The sequence below is a fragment of the Hipposideros armiger genome, unplaced genomic scaffold (genome assembly GCF_001890085.2).
Source record: "Hipposideros armiger isolate ML-2016 unplaced genomic scaffold, ASM189008v1 scaffold_11, whole genome shotgun sequence".
NCBI lineage: Eukaryota > Metazoa > Chordata > Mammalia > Chiroptera > Hipposideridae > Hipposideros > Hipposideros armiger.
Genome location: NW_017731361.1, coordinates 2,229,654 through 2,253,923, shown reverse-complemented (window position 1 = coordinate 2,253,923; position 24,270 = coordinate 2,229,654). Strand labels below are relative to the sequence as shown.

The following is a 24,270-nucleotide window of genomic DNA, read 5'->3' as shown; positions in this document are numbered from 1 at the left end:
CCTCTACAGCTAAGATGGTGAACAACAGCTCTACCTGGAGCTGGGCTGCCGTGAGTTGCCGGTGACGGAGTAGACTGCAGCAGGGCTGGCCGGCAGCTGGCGTGCGCTTTTGTGAGCTGCCATGAGCCACCGTGAGCAGCTGTCCAATGGCCAGCAAGCCACTGCCTCACCCAGGAAGAGCGCAATAATACCAACATGGGCCAGTGAAGCGACATCCTCCACAACAAGACTGAAGAACAAAAGGACAGCAACTTGTCTTTTCCCCTCCCCCAATTCCCCAATAGAATCTTTTTAAAAAAATTTCTTTTTTTTTTTTAGGATGAGGGAAATCCTGGATAACTTTGGATGGTGAGGTGGATTAGTAGAAAAGAGATTGGAACTAGGAGATTGACGCAGGGATAATTACTGGAGAGCATGACCTGGCAGAAAGAAAAAAATAAAATGTAAAGCAAAAGTTAGCCTGGCAAAGGGAAAAGCATAGCTTCTCCAGAGACAAGAAGAGTGATGACTAAGGTCAATTTGGAGCAATGCTTGGCTTTAAAGTCATGACTGCATGCATTGAAATCCTGGTGCTTCCTACCATAACCCCATAATAATCACAGGCTAGTTTGTTTACCTCTCCAAGTCTCCCGTTTCTTATCTAACCAGGGAGAACAGAATTCTCATAGGGTTGTTAGCCGGTTGAGTAATTCTGATACAAAGTGAGTATTCTAAAGATGGTAGTTATGGGGGTGGGGTTTGGTTTTGTTTTGAAGGCCTCAAAGGAAATCTGAAAGAATTCACACATAAGATTTCTATTTTCTCTGTAAAACAAGTAATTGGGTCACCTACTGAGATTAAAGACGAGTGTTTAAGGAGGAAAGAGTGATTCTTAACTTTTGGAGAGAAAACAAAATCCAGTTGACTCTATTGAAAGCTATATAGAGAACAGAACATCCAAAATTTGCATAGTTTTAAGGGAGTTATAAACACATCTCCAACAATAAAGAGGTGCTGAGGAAAAGATTTTCTGGTTCCAGGACACAGTTTTAAACACCCCATTGTCTGAACAAAAGAAAATGACTGTAACCTCTGGATTTACATACCCAACAGCTATATAAGGGTAAATGGTTTGCCAAAAAGACACTGGACACAATCAAGAAAACCAGGTTCTGGCCAGGTTCTTGGGCCAGCCGAGTGGCGCGTTGATTAAGAGTTGGCTTGGGATGCCAGCTCTGAGCAGTAGGGCCCTGGTTCAGATCCCACATTAGGGCCAGTGATGCTGCACCCTCTACAGCTAAGATAGTGAACAACAGCTCTACCTGGAGCTGGGCTGCTGTGAGTCACTGGCAACCATGTAGGCTGCAGTGAAGCTGCAGTGGGCTGCCATAAGCTACTGTGAGTGGCTGGCGGCTGGTGTGAGCGGCCAGCAGCCAGCGTGAGCTGCCAACAGCCACCGTGAATGGCCATCCAGTGGCCAGCAACCAATCTGCCTCACCGGGATGATAATACCAACATGGGCCAATGAAGCGACATCCTCCACAACTAGACTGAAGAACAAAAGGGCAGCAACTTGTCTGTTCCCCTTTCCCGATTCCCCAACGCTGTTCCCTCCCCCAATTCCCCAATAAAACCTTAAAAAACAAAAAACAAATCCAGGTTCTTGATCTAGCCCTAAGTCACATGGCCTTTTCAGAAAGTAACTCTGAGATATGTTACAGTGCTAAACTAACATTTTATGATTTTATTACTTGAAATCTCAATGGACTCTGTAAGACAAAAGAACAAATGGTACTTTATTTTCCTATATCATCGTTTATTATGATTTTGAAGGTTAGCCCAGGAACCTAACCACCAAAATTTTATTTCTACAGAAAAAACAAGTGTGCTTCTGCATTTCTGGGATGAGGCTGCAGAGGTTCCTGGCAGCATCAGGCATGAGTCAGGTATTCCAATCCGGGGAACAGCCTAGGATATTTTAGCAGCCCTGGACTAAAATATCCAGAATTGGACTTTGTCAACACTTCCTCTTTGTCAGTCAACAGTACAGTAATACACACAGGAGATTTTAAAGAAAACCTGGATTAATAGTTATTCTTCAATGATAGCTGTCTAAACTACATTTAAATAGCAACCTGGAAAAGGCAAAGCAAGTTTCTCAATTCAATGAATCTTCTGTAAAGCAAAGAATCCTCTTTCAACTAAAAAAAAAAAAAAACTTTCCAGAGATTTCAAAAAGCTTATCTTTTGGAAGAAGAGGTATGTCTGCTTTCCAAGGCAGAAACTAATTCAAACAGTCACCTTCAGCCAACCATTATGTTAAAGTTCCACAAGCCTATTTGTTTCGTCACTCTGGAATTCATTCAGGTCGTACCTCTAATAATATTAATGTAATGCATGATATCATACTTCTAGCACAGTATTTTAAAATAATCTTTTTTTAAATTTAGTAAACTTGTTAACAGTGTTACGCCTTTCCCATATCCTTAAGAATCATCCTTTGATAATCTCCCAATCTTAAGACATTTTGAAAGTATGTAGTTTACAGAAAGATGACTCATAACATGAACACCTCATAATGAAGTTAAGGGTAAGATGTAAACTTCTACTATGGGATCAGCGCATCTGCTAAATTGGCTTTCCCTATAACCTCACACATAATCATACAAAACCTCAGCAAAGAAGTTAATTTGAAGTTTACGTAAAACTACCTACTCCTGCCCAACTACCTAATCTTGCCCATCTACATTAAGCAATACTTTGAAACTTTTAAAAAGATAGAAAATATGCTTTAAATGATTTAATCCTTACACTCCTGATTACTTACTGAACCTCATCTTTTGTTATTTCTAATTCACATTGGTCCATACCAACCTACAGAAAAGTGTGGGCTTTTTTTTTTTTTTTTGAATTGGTTGCCAAAAATCTGGATTGTGGCTTCCCTTTTTTTTTTTTTAAGAAAATGGAAGATCTGGCAACATTAGGCCCAGACTCTGGTAATCACAACATTTGGAGAGAGCTGGGTAGCAGCTGCCCTCTTCCAATAGCACATGAAATTTTTAGCTCTCCCCACTCCAATTCTCTTTGCTCACTTTGGTTACCTGCCTGGCCTTTATAGCCAACAGAGTTTGAAATCTTTATTTTACTGAGAACTTACTTACAGTATGTATGTATTGCCTTTTGAGGGGGCTTAAAAGAAGCTAGCCATAAAAATCTTTATCATAGTTTCATAGAGAATAAATTGATGGCTGCTAAATGAGGGGAATTGGGGAGATGGGTGAAAAAGATGAATGGGATTAAGAAATACAAATGGCCAGTTATAAAAATAGTCACAGGGAGGAGCGGCCGCTTAACTCAGTTGGTTAGAGCGCAGTGCTCAAAACACCAAGGTTGCCAGTTCGATCCCCACATGGACTGCTGAGATGCGCCCTCCACAACTATTGGGTTGTCGGAAAAGTCATGAAGCATTTTTTCTATGTTTTTCGTTGCAAAAATGCGTCATGACTTTTCTGACAACTCAATAGATTGAAACAACTACTTGACTTGGAGCTGATGCGTCCTGGAAAAACACGGTTCTCCAATTTGAAAAAAAAAGAAAATAGTCACAGGGATATAAAGTACAGCACAGAGAATACAGTCAGTAATATTGTAATAACTATGTATGATGTCAGATGGGTACTAGACTTATCAGGGTGATCGCTCTGTAAGGTATATAAATGTCTAATCACTATGTTATACCCCTGAAACTAATATAAATATTGTATGTCAACTGTAATTGGAAAATAAAATTTAAAAACAATTTTTAAATCTTTATCATAGAAATAGATTAAATCAAATGATCCTGGTATTAAAGCTACGTATACCAAATGTTAACTATAATTAGCAGGATATCATTAAAATGTACAAGCACTAGTATTACTACTAAGAAAGGCACTTTTAAATATCCTAATTTTCGCCTGTCTTCAACTCCTCAAAAAAATCCAGATATTCAGCCTTTTGCTGTTCCCAAGAAAAAAAAGAAATTAACCCTGTATTTCAATATCACGGTACTGTAAGAACCAAATAGCTTCCTGCATCTATCTGTATAAGAAACGTCAAGAAGAAAAACAGGAAGTTAAACAGGTCTCTGATCAGCCAAAGAGACCACACAGTTCACAGAACACATGAAGACTTCTTCACTCAGAGCCTACTGGATCTTATTTTAGACATAATTTTAATAAGCTCCGAGATCTGGTTTCCTAGCCCACAACAGATGAGATGCAGCCAACTGGAAAAGGGCTGGGGGTGGTGCTGTGAGAGGCAAACACTCAAAGCATCAAAATCAAAGCTGACGACCTATAAAGTCAGCAGAAAACCTCAAAACTTAGCAGGCTGGGGCCATTTGGTATAGATACAAACAACCCCAGAGGGTCCCAATCCCTGCATAGAACTATATTGGATGTTCATAAACGGCCCTCTTTGGTACATACACTGTTAAAGCACAGGTCAGGAGACCTTAAAGTGTGTATCAAAATAAATTCCATCAAAAGCTTTATCCAAAAAAGACATGGCACTGTCAAATTCACAGAACACTATTTCCCTCTGTCAGAGAAACAAGATATTAAATTCCTGAAGATGCCACATATCAAATGCATTTGTTCTTAGCAAAATCTTATTAGAACCCAGGTGCAGTTCATGATATCTACAATTGGTAAAGTATTTAAGCAGAACTATTTCTTCAGAGAAAAACTGGGAAGGTTCAAGACCAAGGTCAATTATATAAGTAAGTCTTTTGAAGATTCCATTGTAGATATATTACTAGGGCTGAGGATAAGATAGGATTGATATTATCCATATCTAGGTCTGTATTCAACTTAAAATCGGTGTTATACAAAAAGCTTGGGGGAAAAAATAATCTCCATTTTGTTTTTACAATCTATTGACTAGTATACCAAAAATAAATTTTATTTTTCTAATCCCTGGTAGTCTCAGAAGTTGGCCCATACTTTGAGGAGGGCTCTAGGCAATAAATTGAGGGGGTGGGAGATACTCAGTTTTAGAAGTTCAAATTATCATTATCTAAACTTGGTTTTCCTCATTAAAATTTTTGTAAGGAGATATTTTAGAGAAAATCTAGAGAATATGTAGTAACTCAAAAGAAACTTTATTGCTGGGGATAAGCATGTTAGAAGATTTTAGTGCATGTTTTGAGTGCTATTTCCCTCTCTGAAAAAGATCCCTGTAACACACGTATCAATCTATGTAGAAATTAAAGGCTACATCTCTTGACTGTAAGTTATCATGTATACTCACTCTTCAGGTTTTAAAATAAAAGCATAATTTTCTACAGATATAATCACAAGTTGGCAACTTCCCAGTTAGACTCTATAAAAACCTATTATCTCTTAAAACCCTTAAAAAAGTGCATATATAGTTTTACTTGGATGACCACTCCTCAGTGTATTCCTGCCCCTTAAATTGTTCTTTTAAGAGATCTTTAAAAGTTCAAGCTTCATTTAACAAATAACCTGCTTCATTTCAGTACAAGATTTACTGTCTAAAGTCTGCCCTTTTTCATTTGTTAGAAATCAAAGAAGTTAAAAGAAGTTGGTAAGGATCTAACCTAATTTACAGTAACCATTGGGATTAATTTCACATTAAAGGTCTTGGATCAAGAATGAAATGAGGACCAACTGCTGAGCTGAGGTGTTTAAACTGCCCACCAATCAGCACTTTCACTTAGTGTAAGGCAAGGTGAAAATTGGTTCTCTTGCCCTTGCATCTCCACCCCATCCTTCAGGAACTACTTCTAAGTGGCTAGAGGTTTAATACAGCCAAGTGAAACACCACACAAAAATCACCAGTGGTGCTTCTCCACTTCTAAGAAAAAAACACGATAGTTAAAGGCACTAGGAAGTTACAATATTAGAGGGGGGGAACCCTAAATTTTAAGCAAAGCCTATATCTAGAAGCAGTATTAGGAAAACATTCAATAGGTAACTAAATGAATAACCCTTCATCTTAAAGGGCAAAGAAGTCATTTCTAATGGAAAAATCTAACAAAATCCTTTTGAAATGAAAAGGGTCTTCCTGAATGTATCACTTAATTTAAGCTGTAAAGGGAAACTTTGTATAACTTCTCCAGTGCTTTTCAATGTTCAGGTTTCTACCTCTACCCTTGCCAATTTATCAGCTTTTCTATTAGATTTATTCCTGCAAAAGTTTCTGACTACATTTGGCAACCTCAGGAATAAAACACTTCTCCCTCGACTTCCCTCCTCCATCAAAAGACTCAAGTTTTTTTCCTTCTGAACTTCCTACTAATTTAACAGTTTCTGGACAAGTAGAGTGAACCGAAGTGTGCAGCCGCCAAGAGGTGCGTGCACTCAAGAAATACTTGTGGATCGAACAAAAAGGCTTCCTCTGCCTGCCTGAGGTATGGGCCCCAAGCTCAGGCGGTTCTGAGCAGAGTCAGGGCAGGTGGGGGGGGGGGAGAATGGGTAGAGATGGGGCGAGGAGCCCTTTCGACCTCGGTTGAAGGGGCCGCCCAACGCCCCAGCCCCCCCTCCCGGCATGCCGGGACAATGGCCCTCTAGCGCAGCAGTCCCAAGCCGGGGAGAGGCCCTGGGACTCCATACCACGCAGGGCCTAGAAAGGTGGCCGGGGAGGAACTCTGAGCCGGGCAGAGCACCTCCGGCCTAAGCGCGGGCTGCGCGCCCGGGTCTCCACCGGCGCCATCACTGGGAGTGGGGTGGGAAGGCCGCCCGGCGGGCCTTCGCGGGCAGCCGGGTCCGAGGAAGCTGCGAGCCCGGCGGAGGCGACGGCGGGAAGTGCAGGCCTCAGTCTGCTCAGCTGGCCCGCCCAGCGGCCCGAACCCACAACCGACCTCGGGCCGCTTACCTTGTGGATTCTCTTCAGAGCCATCGTGGGAGGCGGGTGGAGGCAGCCCCCGGGGCGGGGACGGGGACAGGGGAGGGATGGGGAAGGGGTGAGGGAGCGCGAGGCCGCCTCGGTGATCAAGGGTCGACCGGAGAAGATGGAGAGTCCGGGAGCACGGGTCCGCAGGGACCGACTGAGGGCCGAGGCCCACTCGGCGCCTGAGCCAGCCGCAGCGGTCACCGCATCACCCGGCGGCGGCCCCTTTATGCGCTGCTGCCTGAGCCGCCGCCGCCGCGGTAGCTGCCTCTTCCTTTTCAGCTCAGCACCGCCTCCTCAGCAGCCGCGGATCCCTCCGCCGAGGCGCAAGAGCCCAGGCCTCCGACTCCGCGGCGCCTCTTGGTCGGACAGCTGGAGGGACTGCCTGCTGCAGGTGGACCGAGGGACGCGCGGGCGGACGGGCGGGCGGCGCCGCCGGGGTGGGGCCGCCCGAGAGCGGGGTGGGCCCAGGCCGAGGGGCAGGTCGGGAGGCTCGGGGATTGGAGGGCCAGGGGGAGGAGGGCAGGGCCGCGGCGGCGGCGGAGGGATACGGGCCGCCCCTGTGAGTATCTTACGCGCCGTCGCAGTCGCTGTCGCCGCCACGGCTACCTAGAGGACGACGCCGCGGAGCGCAGGGAGATCTCGCGAGAGCCGTGGTGAGGGTCGTGGGTTCTCGTACGCCGCGACTCTTGAGTCAATTGCTTGTGACGCGCGCGTGTCATCGGAGATCAATAAACGTTTACAGACAAATGTTTTTCAGGTCGCTTGACCACCCGCATAGCATAGACAAACCCGGGAGGAGGCACTTAGTCCCACTGCAGTGTTCCTAAGGAGGAAGGGACTTGTCCAAGGTCACACAGCTCCACAGTAGCAAAGCTAGATCTCTTTCCCCAAGCCTCGTGTAACAAACAGCCTGGGCACCTGCGGGGAGTGTAGTTCTGGGCAGCTCTCAGACAGCTTTTCAGATCAAGGGCTCAGATGGGGGACAATTTGAATGTCTCAGCATTGGAATGGCTGTCCTATAAGTGCCCAAACCTCGCTCTACTTGGTGAATCGTTACAAACAAGCACTGTACCAATTACCTCAAAAAAAGACTTGCACAGTTTGTGTGCACCAGTAGTTAAAACCAACCTTGTGGTTCAGATAACCATCAGAAGCAAGTATAGAAAACCTATTCTGGAGTTGTTTTTCAGGAGTGGAGGCAAAACGCTAATACACTGAGCAACTACTCTGTGTCGAGCTCTACACCAGGACCAATGAGATACAAGGCCAGGCCTGGGCTGGGAGGCGCTTATTATTGGCTGGAGACACACAGGAGGCTAGTAAGGAGTATTTTTCTTGGGAAATGATGCCAACATTTTCAAGTGCACCCCGAGGTTTTCTAATTCCAAATTTGTTCTTTTCCTCTATCTAAAAGGGACCTTTAAGATCATTGATTCTGACTCCTGAATTTAGAGAGGAGAAACAAGAGCCCCTAAGAAAAGGATCTTGCCAAAAGTCACACAGTAGAGTCGTCTTAATATTTATATTGCCTCACCTACTGAGTAGAAAAGGTTAAGCCAATAGGGCAGGGCCACTGTGAACTCAGTGAATGAAAGGAGAGAAAAACTGTATCCAGTCATCTAGAGTGGGTGTGTTTGAGGTTGGAGATGAAGAGGAATATTCCACAGCCCCAAATTGTTTCTTCTTAACAAGAGTGAGGAGAGAGACAAAAATGCCCATTTTTGTATTAGAAAAGCAATGTATATTTGTTGAAATACAGATAAGCAAAAGGAGGGAAATTAAAGTCAACCATACTCTCATCATCCAAAGATTAACCATTTTGACATTTGGTTTATGTTCTTCAATCTTTTCCCTTATATATAAACACACATTTTTCTTTGAAAAACATCATGTCATAATACTATTTGGTAATCTACCTTTATTTAAAAATAAAAATTGTATATATTTAGGGCCGGCCGAATGGCTCATTGGTTAAGAGTTGGCTTGGGAGCACCGAGCTCTGAGCAGCAGGGCCGCCGGTTCGGATCCCACATGGGCCAGTGACACTGCGCCCTCTATAGCTAAGAAGGTGAACAACAGCTCGACCTGGAGCTGGGCTGCCGTGAGTTGCCTGCGATGGCGTAAGCTGCAGTGGGGCTGCAGTGGGCTGCCGTAAGCTACCGTGAGTTGCTGGCAGCTAGCGAGAGTGGCCTCAGCCGGCGCGAGCTGCTGTGAGCCACCGTGAGCAACAATCCAATGACTGGAGACCAATCTGCCTCAGCCAGGAAGAGCACAATGATCACAATACCAACATGGGCCAGTTAAGCGACATCCTCCACAACTAGACTGAAGACCAAAAGGACAGCAACTTGTCTGTTCCCCTTCCCTGATTCCCCAACGCTGTTCCCTCCCCCAATTCCCCAATAAAATCTTTTTTAAAAAATTATATATATTTAGGAGTACAACATAATGTTTGATATGCATAAACATAGTGAAATTATTACTACAGTCAAGATAATTAACATCCATTTCCTTTTTTTTTTTTTGTGGCGATAGCACCTGAAATCTTTGGCATCTAGTTTTAAAATAAACAATATATAGTGAATTTTTCTGTTTCAATACATATTTTAATGGCTATTAATATTCTATTATATAAATGTACCATATTTATTTAGCTGGTCAAATTTGGGGGGGGACATTTAAGTTGTTTCCAATTTTTACTATAAAAAATATTGCTACAGGGCCGGCTGAGTGGCTCAGTTGGTTAAGAGCTCGCTCAAGAGAGTTTGAGCTCTGAGCAACAGCGGTTCGATGCCAGCCCGAGCTGAGCAGCCGCTAAGTTGCCAATAGGTAGCAGGATGGCTCAGCAAAAAAAAAAAAAAAAAAAAAAAAAAAAATTTTGCTACAGTCTATATCCTGTAGTTAATCTTTGTACAACTTCTAAGAGCACTTATTTAGGATAAACTCTTAGAAATGAAATTGCTGCATCAAAGAATAATCAGATTTTGCATCTATGTTCATGAAGGATATCAGTTTATACTTTTCTTTTCTTGTAATATCTTTATCTAGTTTTCTTTATCTAGTTATCAAGGTTATTCTGGCCTGATAAAATAAATTGGGAAGTGTTATCTCCCCTGTCCTCTGAAAGAGCTTGAGTACGATTGTTATTTTTCTCTTCCTTAAATAAGTATTTGGTAGAGTTCACCAGTGAAGCCATCTGGCCCTGAGTTTTCTTTGTGGAAAGTGTTTGATAATAAGTTCAATTTCTTTAATAAATATGGGATGTTCGGATTTTTCTTTCTTTTTGTGTCCATTGTAATAATTTGTTTTTTAAAGGAATTACTCCATTTCATTTAAATTGTCTAATTTATTACAATAAAGTTACTCATAATATCTTTTTATTTTTCCTCTTACCATCTCATCTGTAGCATCTATAATGATATCCCTTTTTGTATGCCTGATATTGGTTATTTGTATTTTCTCTATTTTTTTCTTGACAAACCTTGCTAGTGATTTATCAATTTTATTAATCCTCAAAAAAAGTTTTTTTTCACTTTGTATTTTCTCTATTGTTTGTCCATTTTCTATTTTATTGATTGCTGTTCTTATTTTTATTATTTTCTTCTACTTATTTTGGATATAATTTGTTATTTTTCTAGCTTCTTAAAGTATAAGCTTAGATCACTGATTTTATACTTTTCCTTTTTTCTAATGTAAGCACTTTCTAATAAAGCATTAAAATCACACTGCTTTTGCTGCACCCCACAATTTTGTTGTTTTCATTTTCATTCAGTTTAAAATAGTCTAATTTTCCCTGTGACTTATTCTTTCACCAAGGATTATTTTGAAATACTTTGGAATTTATTAGTCCTCAGGGAAATGCAAATTAAAATCATAATGAGATACCACTTCACACCTACTGGTACGACTTAAATAAAAGACATTGACAACAATAAGTGACAACAGGGAAGTACAGCAATTAGAACTCTCATACATTGTAGGTAATAGTGTAAAATGGTACACCAGTTTGAAGAACTGTTTAGTAATTTCTTATAAAATTAAACATACACTCCACAACTAGACTGAAGAACCAAAGTACAGCAACTTGTCTGTTCCCCTTCCCCCAATTTCCCAGCACTGTTCCCATCCCCCAATTCCCCAAGAAACAAAAAATAAACCCCAAAAAAATTAAACATACATCTACCATATTCCACTCTTAGATATTTACTCAAGAAAAATAAAAACATTATGTCCCAAAACAACTTGTACATAAATGTTCATAACAGCCTTATTCATATGAGTATGTAGCCCAAAAGTGGAGACAGCCCAAGTGTCCGTCAACAGAATAATGGGGTAACAAATTATGATATATTCATACAATGGAATTCTACAACAACAAAAAGATAACTATTAATACACTCAACAACTGAGATGTGTCTCAAAACAATTATGTTAAGCAAAAGAAGGAAGACACAAAGGAATATGAACTGTACAATTCCATTTATATGAAGTCCAGAACAGACAAGTCTAATTTTTGGTGTTTGAAATGGCTGCTGTTGTTGGGAAGATCATTTGTCAAGAAAGGGATCAAGGAAGTTTTCTGGGTTCTGGGATAATGGAAATATTCTATATATTGTTTTGGGTGAAGGTTACATATAACATATATATGCACTCTTGTCAGAACTCATGGAACTGAACACTAAAGATCTGTGCATTTCATTTGTAAATTGTATATATATAATAAAACAATATCAAGTTTTTAAAGATTATGCAGATTATTTTGATCTTATATAATAGATTTCTCCTTGGGGGTGATTTTTCCTCCCACTCACCCTGCATGGATCTTACGCCCTCAGTTTACTTTTTATTATCCTACTGAAATTGTGAGCACACTGCATATTCTTGGAGTTTGAGTTCCCCTCCTGGTTGCTAACCCAGGACTGCAAGCATTATAATATTTAAAGGTTTTTCCTTGACAAAGATGTTCCCAGAGCTGACACCTGTCATTAAATGATAAGGAGGGCACTCTCCTCAATATAAATAGGCAGATGATTGCTGTGGGCTAAGTAAAGAGTAGAGCCCAAACATTTTTGGAACTCTCCGTTTTTAGATCTCAGCAACCCTATAGAACAGTTTATTGTATCTTATTAAAATGACTGGTAAAGAGTATTAGGTAAACCAGGAGTTGATTTTCTAGCTTCATCAGTATGGTTCCTTTTTGTGAAATTTTACTTTTTTTATTATTAATATTTTCTAAGGTGTAGTTTTAAAACAAAAATGTCCTCAAACATTACAGACTCTAAGATAGTGCCATCATTAGAGCCTATTAGAGATTATTTATTAGAGGCTAGTGTATTTCCTTATAAAGCTAGGCTTTGTGGTCAAATATTGGTGATGGAAGAACTGACTCTGGGTGGTGAACACATAATGCAATATATAGATGATATATTATTATAATTGTACACTTGAAATCTATGTAGTTTTGTTGACCATTGTCACCCCAATAAATTTTAATAATAATAATAATAAAACACTAGGTTTTGTGAGTTTGAAGTAGCTCATTTTTTCATGGTCAAAAATCAGAACAAAGGAATTGTACTTGATTTTACATTCTTTTTGTACAGTCTTTCTCTCTCTCTCTCTCTCTCTCTCTCTCTCTCTCTCTCTCTCTCTCTCTCTCCCACTCTCTCTTGTTATATACGATTTGGGGTGTGTTCTGCCTACCAGCATTTATTCTATTGTTGGGGTCTGGTCCCATATCTATCCCTACTGCATAGAAATTGCTAAACAAAGAACTCACACTAGTTGGGCGGCGGAGTGGAGCATTGGTTGAGTTGGCCTGGGAGCGCCAGCTCTGGCAGCAAGGCCCCGGTTCAGATCCCACATGAGGGCCAGTGATGCTGCACCCTCTACAGCTAAGATGGTGAACAACAGCTTGACCTGTAGCTGGGTTGCCGTGAGTGGCCAGCGACAGCATAAGCTGCCACTGGACTGCAGTGGGCTGCTGTGAGCTACCGTGAGTGGCCAGCAGCCAGCGTGAGCGGCCAGCAGCTGCTGTAAGCTGCCATGAGCAGCTGTCCAATGGCTGACGAGCGACTGCTTCACCCAGGAAGAGTGCAATGATAATACCAACATGGACCAGTGAAGCAACGTCCTCCACAACTAGACTGAAGAACAAAAGGACAGCAACTTGTCTGTTCCCATTTCCTGATTCCCCAACGCTGTTCCCCTCCCCCAATTCCCCAATAAAATCTTTTTTAAAAAAGAACTGACACTAGTTTTGCTACCTATAACACTTTCTTATGCTTGTTGGCAATGTGATTTTGGCCTAAAAGTCATCTTTCAGGAACCCAGACTAGGTTAGGTGCCTTTAGATTAGAGTCCTACCATCAGAGATTGATCATACTTTAGTGTAATGGTTGGACAACTGTCTCATTTCATAGACTGTCGGTTTCTGGAGAGCAGAGATGTTGTCTCTTTTGTTCCTCCTTTTAATCCTTAATGTTTGGCATAGAAAAGACACTAGTTGAATGAGTTCATGAATGACTGCCTGAATAATGAGTAGCTCAAAAAAAACCTCCTTTAGGGCCGGCTGAGTGGCGCGTTGGTTAAGAGTTGCCTTGGGATGCCAGCTCTGAGCATCAGGGCCCCGGTTCGGATCCCACATGAGGGCCAGTGACCCTGCGCCCTCTACAGCTAAGATAGTGAACAACAGCTCAACCTGGAGCTGGGCTCCCATGAGTTACCAGCAACTTGTCTGTTCCCCTTCCCTGATTCCCCAACGCTGCTCCCTCCCCCAATTCCCCAATAAAATCTTTAAAACAAACAAACAAAAAAACCCTTTATATTCATAAGTTGTTAGGTAAGATAGCAGTCCCTCAAAAAGTAACAAAAAAAGGGAGTCGGCTGAGTGGCTCAGTTGGTTAAGAGCTTGCTCAAGAGCTTGAACTCTGAGCAACAGGGTCGCCGGTTCAATTCCTGGCCTGAGCTGAGCTGCCGCTGAGCTGCCAACAGGTGGCAGGATGGCTCAGCTAAAAAAATAAAATAAAATAACAAAAAAACCCCAAACAGGGCTAGCTGAGTGGCTCAGTTGGTTAAGAGCTCACTCAAGAGTTTGAGCTCGAGCAACAGCGGTTCGATGCCCAGCCCGAGCTGAGCTGCCACTAAGCTGCCAATAGGTAGCAGGATGGCTCAGCTAAAAACAAACAAACAAAAAACCTTCCATGGTATTCTAAGATTTTGTCACAGAACTACAGTCTAAACCCAGTGTAGAGTGGTTCAAAATCTAGTAGAAAGGAGAAATCTATCTCTACTCTGTCCTTGGAGAGGATATCATTATGTGGACTTCCTTCTGGTGAAATAGTTGGAAAGAAGGGCATGGTTGTGCACGCCTGTGCTTCTTTCCTTACCAAGGTCAGGGGTACTGAGAGGTAATGTGATAAGTAACATGGTGATTTAGAACCAGACTTTGCAGGCAGTGGGTTTGAGCCCTATTCTGCTGTTTAGTCATAGTGTGATGTTTGCACAAGTTACTTGACCTTTTGAAACTTGGTTTTTCCCTTCAGTAAAACAGGGATAATGTCAGCATCTTCACGGGATTGTGAGAGTAAGTAACAAAAGGTATGCATAAAGTTCCTGGCCTGAAGGAGTGCTCATTAAATATTAGCTATGATGTTGATGATGATGATGATACTTTTTCTGAGAAAAGCAGTATTTTAAAAGATTAGTTCCAGCCAACCATTTGCGCTTGGGGTAAGTCTACAACCTCAGTCCCTGTGAAGCTGGGATTGGTGTCCTGTTTTGGGTTCTCAGAGCCCTCAACCACTGCTCTTCCCATGGACCTCTTGGCTGGGATAAGAGTGCCTAAGCAAAGGGTCGATCGCTTCCTGAAGGCTCTGTCCATATTCCATGTGGCCATAATTCAGGGTCTTTCAGCCTGAAAACCAAACAGCCTGGTCATTCAAACTAAAGACCTTCTGTATCTTGGAGAAAAGAGGGGGAAGACAAGGAACACTTGAATGGAAGGCTGTGCATATACAAGTTGTCCACCAAATCTGTTATTATTATTTGGTATTATTCAAAGAGAAAGATTAAACAATTTTAAAATGTTGCTGTCAATTATTAAGCCTGCTGCTTAAATAAAGGATTTTGCCTATCTGTAAAAGGGGCTTACATAGCAAAGGATGTGGACAAGTCGTGTATGTGTGGAGTAGAGGAGGGAATATGTAAAGAAAAACAGAAAAGGACTCTGAGTTCCAGAGGAGTAGGGAACCCTTAGAAAAGAAGACAGGAGTGTTGCCCTGCAGGAGGAGAGGGAGAATCTAAGGACAATGAGGTACACTAGGTGGCAGAGCAGAGTCAAGTCCCTATTTCTGAGGACTTGCTGGTTCTCACAATCTATAGCTTAAAAGGGTCAAGCCTCCTCACTACTAAGAAAAAGATAAGGACCTAGAATTTAAAATCCAATGGTGAGGACTGGTTGAGTGGCTCAGTTGGTTAAGAGCTTGCTCAAGAGTGTGAGCTCTGAGCAACAGGGTTGCTGGTTCAATTTCCGGCTGAGCTGAGCTGCCAACAGCTACCAACAGGTAGCAGGATGGCTCAGCTAAAAAAAAAAAGAAGTATCAATGATGTATACACATATATAAATCCATGAAGCTGTGCACTTGGGATTTTCACAATTTATCCTAAGTCATGCCTCAATAAAAGTTTTATCTTCATGAAATTCTGGTGGCGTGTGTGTTTGTGTCTGTGTCTATGTGTATATGTATTAGAATGTACTTAGAGAAAGATCTAGACAGATGAAGACCAAATTTTTAACAGCTTGGTTATCCCTGTGGAATTGCATGAGGAAAGTGAGGGAAGGTTCTTTCACATTTTGCTTTACATAACCCTACAATATTTTCATTTTAAAATAATAATCGTGATTTATTTTTGTTATTAAAAACAACAACAAAAGAATTAGTAAAATAATCTTTTGTCTTTCATGGGGTTCCTAAATCATTCCATTGATTTCAAGGGCATTCTGCCTTCCCGCCCTCTCTGTGGGTAAAGAAGATGAAGTGAAAACATTCCAAACGCTTCAGGCAAATTGTGTCCAGTCCAGATCATGGTATTGCTAATTTCCCTCTAATTTACATAAGTGAAATTAAACTTTTGGTTGAAGTCGATCTTGTTTAAACGAGAAAACAGACGAACTTTAATGCTATGGGGTCTCACGACCTTGTAACATTCGCACTGCTCTCGAGAAAGAATTGGGATTTTGACCGCGAAGCTCCGCGTGAACGCTACCACATTTTAAAACGTCTATTTTTACCGATGCCCTAGAAGCTTTCCTGGGAAAGGTTCTTGTTCCAATAAAAGTGAGCCAATGGGAAACAGGCACGGGGGACCTGAGAGGCGGGGTTGGTTTTGAGAAGCGTCAGTCGCGAGTGAGAAAGCAGCCTCCGCAACCCTGCCCCTCCCTACAGCTTTAGGCTGCGTCTGGTCCCCGGGTGTCGCCGCAGAAGCGGCTGCGGCCCTCTCTCAGGGTGGGGTCGGGACCAACCGGAACAGCATCCTTCCTCTGCAGCCAGCCTCACGTGCAATCCAATATCCACGCAGATTTAGAGGGATGGCAGGGCCTATAGGAAGTCGAATAGCCAAGGAGACGAACACGAAATAGTGTGGGGAAAGGGGGACATACTAAGAGAGGTTGAGGGCCACCTGCCAAGCTTTATCTTTCAGGATAATGTTGTGACTAATGTAGGCTAGATAACCCAGAACCATCGTTAGGTCATGGAGGAGGGGGTGCCTCACTAACTTTACCTTTTCTCCCCAAAATGAAAATTTCTTTAATATTTTGTCTGATTATAAAAGTAATGTTTGTTGTAAACGAGTCAAACAACACAGAAGCTTATAGAGCTGAAAATTCAAGCTCTATAGACTCTTCCCTAATTCTACCTTCCTAGGAAAAACCATCATAACAAGTGATCTGTAACACCAATACAAATATTGTGTATATAAGTATACCTAGGGTATGATATAGTGGTTAAGAATACAGGCTGACTTTGACAATCAACCCTTAGCCTGGATATCAGTTTTCTCAAATAGAAAATGAAGATATTAAATAATAACTGTTATTTTAATTTTTTTTACATAACTGGACTCATACTACATAAAAGGTTCTACAAATGTACCGTTTTAAGCTTTATTTTTGAAATATTTATAAATTCACAGGAAGCAGCAAAAATAGTACAAAAAAGTTCCAGTGGGCCCTTCCTCCATTTTCCCCCCATGGTTGCATCTTACATAATTATAACACAATATCAAAAACAGGAAATTGATGGTACAATGTATATGGTTTAATGTCATTTTAACACATGGGCAGGTTCCTGTAACCACCACCCCAATCAAGATGTACAATTATTCTATTACCACAGAAATCTTCTTCATGGTACCTCTTTATAGTCACATCTACCAACCCTTCACCCCAACATCTCTAACCACTGGCAATTACTAATCTATTTTCCATCTCTATAATTTTGCCATTTTGAGAACGTTATATAAATGGAATCATACAGTATGTGACCTTTTGAGATTGGCTTTTCTCACTCAGCATAATGCCCTTGAGATCTATACAAGTTCTGTATATTAACATTTGTTCCTTGCTGTATAGTATTCCATTCTGTAATGTACTTTAAAGAATGTTTTAAATTGTGGTAAAATGTACATGACAAAAATTTGCCATTTTAACCATTTTTAATTGTATAGTTCAGTGGCATTAAGTACATTCACATTGTTGTTGTACAACCATTACCACCATCTATCCACAGAAATTTTTCATCTTGCAAAGCTGAAACTTGGTACCTATTAAACAATAACTCCCCATTCCCTCCACCCCCAGCCCCTGACAACCACCATTGTACTTTCTGTCTCTATAAATGTGACTACTCTAGATAGCTCAAAAAAGTATAATCACACATTATTTGTCCTTTTGTGACTGGCTTATTTCACTTAATGTCCTCAAGGTTCATCCATGTTGTGGATGTGTCACAATTCCTTCCTTTTTAAGATTCAGTAATATTCCATTGTATGTACATCCATTCATCTGTCAATGGACACTTCGGTTGCTTCTACCTTTTGGCTATTGTGAATAATGCTGCTATAAACATAGATGTTCTCTAATGTACTTTAGTTTATCAAACTCTATCATGCCACTGGTTAACAAAATAGTAGGTAGGGTAAGTTTCTCTTTATAGAAGTATTCCAGCTAATATTTTAAGAAGGAATGATAGAATATCAGCATTTTACAACCTCTAATGAATAAATTGATTGAGACATGGAGCATATATGCTGCTAACTTTTTAGAAAGTGACAACCAGACACTATGTGCCTTTTGCTAGCAGTACACCACACCAACTATGAAGTAGTCTTGCCATCAGATCTCTACATCCAACTATGAAGTACCAGGAAATGTAAAGGAAAGCATATCAAGAACACACCTTTGAAATGCAACCAGCAAAATCCAGATTGTAATAAACTATGTGATAAACAACACAGTTTCTTCAGCAAATAAGTTACAAGGAAGTTCTCTCTCTCTCTTTCTCTTTCTCTGTCACACACACACACACACACACACACACACACAGATGGAAGAAACATAAATTAAAAGATACTTAAGAACCACACCAAAAACTTGTAAACAAATGTTTACAATAGCATTATTCATAATAACGAAAAAAAAGGGAGACAACCTAAATATCTATCAACTGATGGGTGGGTAAATAAAATGGGGTATATCCATGCAATGGAATATTATTTGGCAATAGAAAATGATATATTGATACATACCTGGATGAACCTTGGAAACATGCTCAGCAAAAGAAGCCAGTAGGCATGGGGCCGGCCAAGTGGCTCGTTCTATTGGCTTGGGAGTGCAAGCTCTGAGCAGCAGGGCTGCCGACTCAGATGCTACATGGGCCAGTGACGCTGCACCCTCTACAGCTAAGATGGTGAACAACAGCTCTACCTGGAGCTGAGCTGTTGTGAGTTGCTGACCAAGGATGCAGTGGGCTGCTATAAGCTACCGTGAGTGGCCAGCAGCCAGCGTGAGCTGCCGGCAGCCAGGGAGAGCTGCCATGAGCCGCCATGAGAGGCCATCCAATGGCCAGCAACCGATCTGCCTCAGCCGGGAAGAGCACAATGGTCACAATACCAACATGGGCCAGTTAAGCGATGTCCTCCACAACTAGACTGAAGAACAAAAGGACAGCAACTTGTCTGTTCCCCTTCCCTGATTCCCCAATGCTGTTCCCTCCCCCAATTCCCCAATAAAACCTTAAAAAAAAAAAAGAAGCCAGTAGCAAAGGACCACATTATATGACTCAATTTATATGACATGTCCAGAATAGGCAGATCCATAGAGACAGAAAGCAGGTATGGGGGATAAGGGAATTGGGTGTGGGGGGTGATGGCTAAGAGGCAGGGGTATTTTAGGGGGATGAAAATGTCCTAAAATTGGTTGTGGTGATGGATATAAAACTCTGCAAATATACTAAAATCTACTAAATTGTACTCTTTAAATGAGTGAAATGTATATGAATATATATATATATATACTATTACTAAAACTTAAAAATATTTAAGATGTATATAAATCAATCACAATGTGTAAATCCTATTTATATTTTGATTCAAACTTAAAAATGAAATTTATGATACAACTGGAAATTTGAACACTGACTAGATATTTGAGGATATTAAAGATTTATTACTGTTTTGTAGTCAAGTGTGATAATATTATGATTTTTTGTTTTTCTTTTAAAGATTTTATTGAGGAATTGGGGGAGGGGAACAGCACTGGGGAATTGGGGAAAGGGGAGTTTTGTTCTTCAGTCTAATTGTGGAGGACGTCACTTCACTGGCCCATGTTGGTATTATCATTGCGCTCTTCCTGGGTGAGGCAGATTGGTCGCCGGCCTCTGAACGGCGCTCCCGGTGGCTCTTAGCAACTCACACTAGCTGCCGGCCGCTCACACTGGCTGCTGGCCACACACGGTAGCTTATGGCAGCCCACTGCAGCAGGGGCTGCAGCCTACGCCGTCGCTGGCGACTCACGGCAATCCAGCTCCAGGTCGAGCTGTTGTTCACCATCTTAGCTGTAGAGGGCAGTGTCACTGGTCCCCATGTGGGATCCGAACCGGGGCCCTGCTGCTCAGAGCTGGTGTCCCAAGCCAGCTCTTAACCAACGCGCCACTCGGCCAGCCCTTATGGGTGTTTTCTTTTTAATAGAGACTTTCTCTTTCAGAGGTACATACTGAAATATTTACAGATTAAATGATATCTGGGATTTGCTTCAAAATATTACAAGAAGTAAACAGGTAGAGGTACAAATGAAACAAGACTTCCCATGTAATAATTGTTGAAGCTGGGTAATGGATGCGTGAGAGCTCATTATAATCTAGTCTGTCTACCTTTCTATATTTTGAAGAATTTCCATAATAATAAAAATATGTATCAATGAACACATTTCCATGTCAATAAGGTGATCTACTTCATACTCTTTAAGAGCTGTATAGGGCAGGCCGAGTGGCTTAGTTGGTTAAGAGCTTGCTCAAGAGTGCGAGCTCTGAGAAACAGGGTAGCTGGTTCAATTCACGGCCCAAGCTGAGCTACCATTGAGCTGCAAACAGGTGGCAGGATGGCTCAGCTAAAAAAAATGAGCTGTATAGCCTTCTGTATTTATTAACCAATTCCCTTTTACAGGACATTGGATTGTTTCCAAATATTCAATATTCTAAACAATGCTGCAGGAAATATCCTTGTAAAAATGTATCTGCCCAATTAACTTTTTACTTAGAATAAATTCCTAGAAGTGAAAGTGCGAAGTCAAAGAATGTGCATGGTTTAGATTTTTATATATATAGAGAGAGGTTGTTCTCTAAGAAAATTCCTGAGGTTAACTATTTTCCAACACTTCCAATAATATACTGGTCATTAACTACCCTTTTCTTTAAAAAAAAAAAGCCTTATTAAAATATAACTTATATGCCATCAAATTCATTCATTTACTCAAGTGTATAGGTCAATGATTTTTTGGTATATTTATAGAGTTATGCAACCATCACCACAAACTAATTTTACAATATTTTTATCACCCATTTATAGTCACTTCTCAGTCCCACTCCCAGCCCTAGGTAACCACTAATTTACTTCTTGTTTCTATGGATTTGCCTTTTCTGGACATTTTATATAAATTGAATTATACAATATTTGTTCTTTTGTGTCTGGATTCTTTTACTGAGCATAATGTTTTTGAAGTTCATCCATGCTGTAGTATATATCATTATTTTGTTCCTTTTTATTGATAAATAGTATTCCATTTTGTTATGCATTTATCAGTTGGTTTATCAACACCCCAAATGGTGTTTCTACTTTTTGGCTATTGTGCATAATACTGCAAGTCTTTGTGTGGACTTATATTTTCATTTCTCCTGGGTAGATACCTAGGAGAAGAATTTCTGTGTCATATGAAAATTCTATGTTTAACATTTTGAGAAACTGACAAATTTTTTTCAAAGCAGCTGTACCATTTTGCATTCCCACCAGCAATGTATGAGGATTCCAATTTCTCCACATTCTCACTAACACTTATTTATTTGTTTATTTGTTTGTTTGTTTATTATAGCCATCCTAGGAGGTGTAAAGTGGTATCTCATTGTGGTTTTGATTTCCATTTCGCTGATGTTGACATCTTTTCATGTGCTTGCTTTCTATTTGTATATTTTCTTTGGTGAAATATCTATTCAAGTCCTTCACCCATTTTTAAATTGTATTATTTGTCTTTAATCCTTGCATTCTTTGCCAGTTTGCAAGGTGAAAATTGTTCTCATTTGTATTATTTAATTACCAGTGAGTTGGACAACTTTTCACATATTTATCGGTAAATTGTATTTTTTTAATTTTGTGAATTGCCAGTATTTGTAAGAGCTCTTCTTATATAAAAAAATATTAATCCTTTTTTATATACATTAAAAATATTTTCCCAAACTTTCCATTTTGACTTCAGTAACTATACATGCCATCTTCATTCAAATAGCCAAATAGCTAAAGTTAATTAGGCTATAGACAGAGTAGCTGATCCTGCCCGAGAGCACATAAAATTGGTCTTAAAGTCCAGCTGATCTCCTCATGATCTTCATCATCCTCTATCCTCTGGCCATGCTGAAGGAACCCAATGGAGCAACAGTCCCTTGATTATGGTATCTCAATTCTGTCCTGAATAATCCCCTGCAGAGAGACACAAAGATAGTAGAGCTTTTAGTCCAATCTCACACCCTCCTTGTCTTCCAACAAGAACCTTAATAATCTCATTTATTGAACACTTAACAAGCATGCCAGACACTCTGCTTCAGCAACTTAGTAGATAATTACCTCTATACTGGTTTGTTCCTCAAGTTACGGATGAGGACTGAGGCTGAGGGAGGTTTAGTAACATGCCAAAAGGCCACAGAGCTAGAGAGTCATGTGTGGGATTGGGTCTGGGTCTTTCTGACTCCAGAGACTGTGCTCTTGCCCACTGAGCTACATTTCTCCACTTCTGTTGGCTTCAAGTGTGCTTGAGAAGGAAGGCCAAAGTGCAAAGGCTGGGAGCTATACACCCAGCGAATATTTAACATTGGGAAAGAGTGGAGATTCTTAATCATACCACTTACTGAAATGGAGGATGATCTTATCAAGAGTGTCTCAGTTTTCTGTCATTCTTTCAACAAATCGTTTCTGAGCTCTTAATAACACCTGATCTATGCCGGGCACATATCGGGTGATGGATCAATAATTATTTTTTCAATGAACGAATAAACAGTAGAGTAAACGAATGAATGGACATCTACTGTGTTTCAAGCATCATACCTGGGTCTAGGGATACAATGAATAAGACTGACCTAAAGGTGATCATGGTCAAGCAGGACCATGATACATAGGAAATTATACTTCTCCAGAATAAACCCTATTATAACAGCAGAAACAACAATCATCATTTCTACTGAACCCTGACTCTGAGCTTTGTCTCATTTAAATCCTCCCAATTATCCTATGAGGTCGATAACTATTTTTATTTTACAGATAAGTAAATAGTTTCCAGATGAGGAAACTAAAGCTTTGTTAGGTATAGGGAAAGGGGCTGTGTAGCACAAAGGAGGGGTCCTATCTAGATTGTGGATTTCAGGGAAGGAGTCTTAGAAGGAAAGACATCTCATTTGAAATCTGAATTACAGGTAAGAGGTGTAACCAGGCCTGGTGAAGAAGGGCTGCCTTTCCATGCAGAGGAAAAGTGTGCAGAAAGGCCTGAGAGTCTGGGGAAGTGGTTGTGGCCTCCCTTTTCCCTGCACTAGTGTGCATGGTTCAAAAATTCCAGGGCAAGCATCTGTTCTGTTCCAGCTCTTCCAGTTTTCTTCTGAAGACCTCTTTGTCATCTTGTAGACCAGAGCCTACAATCAAATTGCCCTTTGGGAGTACCAGGTCACTCCAAATACTGCCAGGCTCCTGGAAATGGGTGGCTGAACTGAGGCCATTCACACTCACAGGGTGACCAGAATAATATCAGCATGGTCAGCTGCTGACACTAAAGCCAGACAAGAAGTAAAAAATGTGTGTATAAGTATTTGGGGTCCCCTCAGTGATACACACCCTCACCTAACCCCTGAACCTCCACCTTGAGGTTTATTGCTAGAGATCAAAATTTCCTTTCTAAGCTGTAAATGGCCCCTGCAAAGGAGCATCTTTAGCCCTTAACACCTTAGGACCAATTGTATCAGTTATTTGATAGAGAATGTGGAGAGAACTACATTCTCTGATTCAACAAATACTCATTGAGCAGTTACTCTGTGCTAGCCCCCATGCTAGGTAAAGTTGCAGCCCTCATAGAGCTCACATACTAATGTAGCAGTGTTCCAGTTACTATGGCTCTTCTTATATAAAAAAATATTAATCCTTTTTTATATACATTAAAAATATTTTCCCAAACTTCCCATTTTGACTTATATATGTGTAACCAATGACTCCAAAATTCCGTGGTGTAAAACAAGAATTTAGTATGCTCATGGATATCATGGGTCAGAAATTCAGACAGGGCACAGTGTTACATGCATGACTACACTTCTCTTTTTAAAGACTATGGAATAATAGGGGCCGGCCAAGTGGCTCAGTTGGCTAAGAGCTCCCTGAAGAGTGTGAGCTCTGAGCAACAGAGTTGTTGGTTCAATTCCCAGCCTGAGCTGAGCTGCCAACAGGTGGCAGGATGGCTCAGCTAAAAATAAATAAATAAATTAATAATAATAATAAAAAGACTATGAAATAATAAAGATTGTTCCATAATTTATTTAGCTAATCTCCTATTGGAGGACATTTATTTATTTATTGCTGAGCCATCCTACCATC

General features: G+C 40.8%; 1 protein-coding gene across 1 annotated transcript in view; it reads right to left on the bottom strand.

Annotated features, from left to right (window-relative positions):
• Window positions 1–7,499, bottom strand: part of UBE2D2 (ubiquitin conjugating enzyme E2 D2) — an 80,642-nt gene extending 73,143 nt beyond the window's left edge. Inside the window, exon 1 of the mRNA XM_019662258.1 lies at window positions 6,859–7,499. Coding sequence (XP_019517803.1) covers window positions 6,859–6,882 — 24 coding nt within the window. The 5' untranslated portion in view covers window positions 6,883–7,499. The remainder of the gene's footprint in view (window positions 1–6,858) is intronic.
• Between the last annotated feature and the right edge of the window lie 16,771 nt (window positions 7,500–24,270).